The following is a 7,199-nucleotide window of genomic DNA, read 5'->3' as shown; positions in this document are numbered from 1 at the left end:
TCTCCTCTACAGTCTATTATGAACGCTGCAGCCAGACTCATCCATTCTTCCAACCGCTCCTCTTCTGCTGCATCTCTTTGCAGTTCTCTTCACTGGCTTCCAATTCCACGTAGAATCAAATTCAAGCTCCTGTGCTTTGCCTTCAAATCCCTCCATAATTCGTCTCACTTACCTTTCTGACCTAGTAAAAAAAAAAAAAAAAAAAATACTCCTCCAGCTGCCCTCTCTGCTCCTCCGATGACCTACGACTGACTTCCTCACTCATAACCTCATCACACACATGGCGTCAAGACTTTTCTAGAGCTGCACCAACTCTCTGGAATCGTCTTCTTCCTTTTCGGCTTGCCCCCACCTTCTGCTCATTTAAAAGAGCACTCAAAACCCACTTTTTCAAACTTGCCTACTTATCTTCTTCTGTCTTTTGAAACCGCCACTAATTCCCACCACTACATATCTCCCCTCCTTTTGTGTGTTAATTCCCCCACCTCCTAGATTGTAAGCTCTTCAGGGCAGGGTCCTCTCCTCTTGTGTCACATTCTGTATTCGTCTGTCATTTTATATCCCCTATTTAATGTACAGCTCTGTGTAATATGTTGGCGCTATATAACTCCTGTTTGTTAATAATAATAATAATAATAATAGCCCATCTGTGGATGTGCAGGCTTGTCGATAATAGCAGAAGCTCACCACTCACCAACGAGTTTAATTCCACATTAAGACAAGTCAAACGAATACAGGTACATTTTACAACATTGGACAACAGAAATACACCTTAAATATTTATTAGCCCAATCTAAGGTACACCAAAACTTTATTTTAAAAGGATGAGTGCCCTTTCGAACAATGTGCATTTATCCTTAAATCCCCTTTCCTTTCCCTAAAATAATCCAGTATTTCCCCAATTTGTTTTAGGCTGGGGAAGAAGCTATAGGTGGGGGGTGGCCCTGTATTGTGACTCATTTTTTCAGCAACGACCCAAAAACAGCCAGGTGGTTACTCAAAAGTGCCAGGTGGGCACCAGCTAAAAAGGGATAGGGAGAACATCGTAATCTAACCTACACCCCCACAGATTCAGACTTGCAAGGGGCTTCTTTACACAATTTGTTTAGATTTGCAGGCCACAAGTCTTCTTTCCAGTCCATGTCTTAATATGAAAGACCCTAATAACTTCTATGGCTATGTCCTGAGGTGGTAAAAAAAGATAGCCGTTAGCCTATTCATCTTTAACAAACAATAGCCCACGGGACCAAAAAAAAGACTTGACCATCCAGTTGTGCGATGGTGCTGTCAGATCTCAGCAAATATAAATCTCTGATAATGTGCATCAGGACAAATGGGAGAGTTCAGCAAGAATGATCATGGGAGGGGTGTTGGAAGAATAAGTGCACATAGTTAGAATGTGCACTTATCCTTTAGACCAATGTATTTTAATGCCCAGGGAAAACCATGTTTAAATTTAAGGAAATCAGTTTTTCCCAGTTAGCACTAGAGAAACACTGATGTAGAGTATAGAAACAGGCCTTCAGTTTAATTATATTTTTTTTTTTTACATACAAGTGGAAGCTGTACCCATTTTAAATTAGAAAGCTATCACATACCCCTCAATTAAATGAAACCTATTAGCGCTGCCAACAGCAATTCACTAACATTCAATATGACTGTATGATGACAACAGAAAGAAATGAATGAACTTGTTATCCAGCAAACAAAGAAAAACAATTACTTTTTCCTTTAAGCTGCGCTCTGTGTACTCCACTGAAGCCAAATTTAACCATATCTGGCATGTACATGGTCTGTTTTCTGAAGCCATTAACATGGAGTTTACTGTCTGGTTTAAGCATCTTCACACAGATGCCAATCACCAATGTAGATATAGTTGCTGCAAGGTATGGTAAAATGGGCAGCCAAGCAAGATCTGTCAGTCCTGGGGTCTGGTTATATAAATGCACTTGTCCCTTAATATCTCAGAAAGTTTTTACTGAATTTTCCAGTTACAGTGTTATGGCCTGTGTCCATGTGATTTTATTTATTTGCATTCCTTTAAACTCATATGGGTTTGCAAACATACATAGCAGGTCTACACAGATCACATGTGGTCAGCAGCAGATCAAATGGATTTGTCAATTAATTTTGAATCTCTTAAACAGACATCATACCAATATCATCTAAAGGCCCAAATCTCATCGACAAAGCCCTCATTGTTGTTTCTAGACAACCAATAAAGACAAGAGCTAAAAAAAACAATTGTTTTTCAGGAGTGTCTTGTAACGGATTATCATAAGATCTGATAAAAAAAAATAAAACTGGACGGATCGTCCAGAAGAATGTTTCATTTGTCATTGTATGTATGAATGTATTTAGACAAATGCTTACACTTATCCCACAAATGTTACTGGTAAATTTTAGATGAAATATGTCAAGATATAACAAAATACCAATATTTTTGTAGAAATTAATAACCTGCTTGCACCTGTGGCTAGTACACATGGCAAATGAACACTGATGCAAACCAATAGGACGTGCTTTACCAATATGAGCTGTAGCACTACACAAGGATTCATAGGCAGGCAAGCTGGAGTGCAACATCACATCTATGCTCACAGGACTTTTGGAGGAGAAAGCTGTAAACTTATGGCAGAGAGGTAGAGATCAGTACCTCGACTCCTGGTAATTTCCCGATCCCTGCTTCTTCCTCTGCTGCGGCTCCTACTTTTATTTGTAGACTTGCTTTTCGATGGACTTTTGCTTCTACCTCTCCGCCAGTCATATCTGTCTCTGTGTCTGTCATAATCCCTCCACTTGCCATCTTCTCTTTTCTTATCTCTTGCCCTACAAAATAAAGAAATAATTTGTAAGAATTTCATCAACAAGTTGTAAGAATTTCATCAACAAACTCTAAAAGGGACAATAGAGTTCTACAAGTGAAGAAACCCAAACTTGCAGGCCACCATAACAGGCAATATTCAGTTGTCATTCATAGAAAAACCCAGCCACTTTGTAGCCTTTCTCAATCACTAACCAAGTCTAGGTAATGTGTGCCCGTAATCTCTGACCTGCAGAAAACCATCAGTCTTCCTCCTCCACAGATTAATACTTTGAGATTCAGATGTGCCACCGTGCACACCTATGTGGTTCAGCTCCAGAAAATTCTATGAGATTATGTCCTAAGGCTAGAGAGCAGTCCTAAAGACGTCAATGGGGCTCCACTGTGCAGGAATAGGAGGAATGTTAACAAAGAAGCCACTCTCTGGCCTCTGCATTTGAAAAAGTCTAAATCTGAAGGGAGAAGGTGGATCTTCAAAATCAACCCCCTAGCCTGTCCACAGACCCCACCAAACTTCTTGTACACGCTTTTATCATATCTGAACCACTATAACATCCTCCTCTCTGGTATTCCACCAACCCGACTTTCTCCTCTACAATCTATTATGAATGCTGCAGCCCGACTCATCCATCCTTCCCACCGCTCCTCTTCTGCTGCACTTAAAACCCATCTTTTCAAACTTGCCTACCTGTCTTTTTCTGTCTCCTTATCCCTTACTACACACCCACCATTCTATATCCCCTCCTGCTGTGTGCACTTTCCCCATCAGATTGAAAGCTCTTCTGACCAGGGTCCTTTCCTCCTCCTGTGTCAGTCTGTATCTGTCTGTCATTTGCAGACCCTATTTAATGTACAGCACTGAGTAATATGTAGGCACTTTATAATTACTGTTTAATATTATTATTACTACTAATCAGGTAGCAGACCCGAATAAGTCTTAAACTGACCCATCTCAAATATTAGTTTAGAGCTGAACAGAAACAGCCAAACTATTTTGCTGCAAGATACTTACAAATAAGTAGGAATCATTTTATTATTAACTTCAAGGTGGCAGTTTTCAGTTCCTTGGGTACCTTTATTTATTTTTTACTAAAGAAAACCCGTAGTAAGAGATAATAAGGTCAAGGTCATATGGTACCACATTGTGCCTTAGCCATGTATGTGATGAGTACAACTGAACTTTACCCAATATAGTGAGATAAGTCACACCACTTCCACAAGGCACTGAGCAACCCATTGCCAGCATGTGTACTGTCAAAATGGAAATGTGCCTATGCCTATGTTAATATTAGTTATTCTCAGGAGCTGTCGTCATGCTCTTTACGGAATTAAAGGACAAAATGGAAGGTATGCTGAAGCATTTTAAAGTTTATTTAAAGCTAAATATATTTTATTTTGGTTAAACTTGACAGGGATTAGAACACTCATCAGGTATTTATTGCCCTTTGTATTCCTGCTGCTTTATCGTCTATATTTGTCCGATTGACAGTTATTACCAGGACACAAAATTGAAAGAGGATATACTTTTCACTAAAAACACTGGATCCAAAGACAGGTTGGAGGAATTTTTTGTTGTGCCGATTGAACAGGGTAAAAGGTTTCAAGCATTCCCTACTCTTTATGGTTTTAGATACAAGGTACCGTAAAGTGCCTTAAATTATATTTACTAACCCTACCAAAATTCACTTTTTGCAGCAAAAATAACGGACTACACAATAAAACAAGAACCATGTATCATAATGGTAAAATTGTAAATTTCCTAACACAAAGGTTAAATAATGGTGAGCTTTTTTTCACTGTAGACAATTCATCATACAAGTATTTACAGGAGAAACACTGTTACCTTCTCTCACTAGAATCGGATCGATTTCTTGGACTCGAGTGCTTCCTTTTTCTGTTTTCCCGCTCTTCTTCCAAAGAGTCCTGAAAATAGAAACCATACATCAGAATACTGAAAGTTCAAAATCTCTGTCTGTCTATCTTTGTACAACAATTACCATGTGCTGACCATGTCATAATTTATATTTGTATTCTCTAGATGAACTGTACACATTTTGTCCCCGAACAATATATGTCCTTAAATTAGGCCAAGCTGCGTCCATCAAGTGTCCTGCTCAAAAAAAAAAAGCAGCACGTTACCTGCACAAGCCCTGGCACAGAGGCATCATCCTTTTCCTCCTCTTTTATAGAGTCTTCCAGAGGAAGATAGCTTCTTGTGCGAAGGCTCTCAAAGAGTTTATCTACAAAATCATTGGTTTCTGAAAAAGAAAAAAAAGGTTATTTATTGTTGCAATTAGGTAGTGAGCTATACAGATCCATCTGCTTAGACACCTTTTATAAAATACTATAAAGTCGAACATTACTTTTAGAGATTGTATGCAATTACAAACACTCAAGGTTAATTGTACTGCAGCACAAATCATCATCGCTCAAGTGTCACTATATACAAGGACTGTACATTATTAATGCACATCGAGTGAAAAAAAAAAAGAACCTGTGATGTTACGTGACTGGCTGAAAAGGCCGGGAAATTTAAAACTAAAGTAAATAAGATGACAATTCTAGGGTTGCTTAAAAAAAAAAAATCTAAAAACATTAAATGGTCTTTTTTATTTAAAGAATTCTATTTTGTCACCAAATCACCATGAAGGGATTAAATAAGTGGATTTGTGTAGCTACTATCATGTAATGATGTGATTTCACATTTTTCGTGAAAGCACAAAATACGATATGGAGTTCTAATTGTTAATTTACTAGTTTTAAGAATGCTGGTTGCGCAATAAACATTCTGTGGCTTCATATTGCCATGGTATTGAAAATGGGCTGAAATGGTACCTGGGGAATAAAGGTCAAACAGATCGACCTTCAAGGGTGTTGTTTTTACATAATAAAAACTTAAAGATGATCAGTAAGCCACTTTAGTAATTATAAAACCAAACAGCACACCCAGGAGTGAAAACACTGTATTAGTTACAAAAAAAAAGCAGTAAAATACCAAACGAGCCCAATAGAAACTGTGAATCTTTACCTTTTTGTAGGAAAACATCCAACTGGTCAGCACAAATGGCCTTAAGCTCCTCATCAGACTTGTCTTTCTTAACCAAGGCAATAACATAGTTAGCTAGGGCTGAAGGATCCGCATCACATCTATCAAAAAGGAAACATATGAAGACATTATAATGTGGAACACACAAGACTCTAAAATTCCAATATGTTCTGACCTAAGTAACAGTTTCTTGCTGTTCTAATTAACACTTCTAATAACAGTAAAATGTTGTCAGCACACAGCAGACACCTGGAGGGCAGGTTATCACATAAGCATGTCAAGTGCATGCAGCATCTAAGTACTCAGTCTACTCACTAAAGCAACATATAAAGGATGTCAAGCACTTTTTAGCTTGTTCGCTTAACTCATTTTACACGTTTCCTTGCAAATTGGAATTCTTTCAGCAATAAAAGGGTAAGAAATTGAAAATAAACATAATTACACAGAAGGTATTATGTTAGAACATTCTAGGGCTGAATATGTAATTCAATATAGAGCAGAACTCCTGGCAAACTGCTAAATCACAGTCCAGTTGATACACGGTTTTACTCTTAGGAGCAGGCCACCTCTAGGTGAAAAACCAAGCCAAAAATGGATGCCAAGAAAGGATAGCAGGGCCAATACAGGGACTATTACTGGTCATAATAAGAGTGATTAGGGTCCCAGCGAGTAAAAATCCAAATGCAAGAAGCAGAGGGTACTTGGACAGACCCTCCACATTCAATAGGGGGGCTTTCTGCAGCTAGATGGAAAGCCTAGTAAGGGCTGAAAGTCCAGTCTTTGTGGCCTGAACTGGAAACATGATGCAAATATTTCCTATTAGAAGGGAAATGGTGAGCATGAAAAGAAAATGTCTTAAAAATTTCTTGATCAAGTATTTTGAAGATGATCTGCTGCCAAACAGGCTACATTAGAATAGAGTATTTGAGCAAACTCAGACTTTAAGCCCCCAGTCCTGGACTAAGATCCACAGAGGGCAAGGCTAGGTACACACACACACACACATGAGTTTTGTCATTGGAAAGGATCTAAAGAAAGGGAAGGGGGGGAAACAAGCTCTCTCCCCTTTACTTGCATTACGGTCATTTGGCCAGGACGGATCCATGAACGACGTGGTACACGCGTCAGGTTCTTGTGCGATACTAGCCCTGAAGTGATGATTGAACGAGAATCATCTGAAGTGTGTACACAGGCCAAGTGCTCACCAAAAGTTCTACCAGTTCTTCCACTTACAAAAGTGGCATGCACCCTCATGTGGAGTAAGGGCTTTTGGAGGAATTAGAAAATGTAAAGCTTTTGGCCTTACAAGAGGTAATAGATGTTAGACCA

The 7,199-nt window shown here is 38.8% G+C and overlaps 1 protein-coding gene across 1 annotated transcript in view; it reads right to left on the bottom strand.

The window, feature by feature from the left end:
• The window catches only part of RBM27 (RNA binding motif protein 27), a 24,986-nt gene that overhangs the window by 13,191 nt on the left and 4,596 nt on the right, over positions 1-7,199 (bottom strand). Inside the window, exons 2-5 of the mRNA XM_072398989.1 lie at positions 5,853-5,971; positions 4,964-5,082; positions 4,668-4,747; positions 2,657-2,829 (exon numbers count right to left, since the gene is read on the bottom strand). Of these exons, the coding sequence (XP_072255090.1) occupies positions 2,657-2,829; positions 4,668-4,747; positions 4,964-5,082; positions 5,853-5,971 (491 nt within the window). The remainder of the gene's footprint in view (positions 1-2,656; positions 2,830-4,667; positions 4,748-4,963; positions 5,083-5,852; positions 5,972-7,199) is intronic.

This window comes from Pyxicephalus adspersus, chromosome 2 (genome assembly GCF_032062135.1).
Source record: "Pyxicephalus adspersus chromosome 2, UCB_Pads_2.0, whole genome shotgun sequence".
NCBI lineage: Eukaryota > Metazoa > Chordata > Amphibia > Anura > Pyxicephalidae > Pyxicephalus > Pyxicephalus adspersus.
This window is presented reverse-complemented; position numbering and strand designations above follow the sequence as displayed.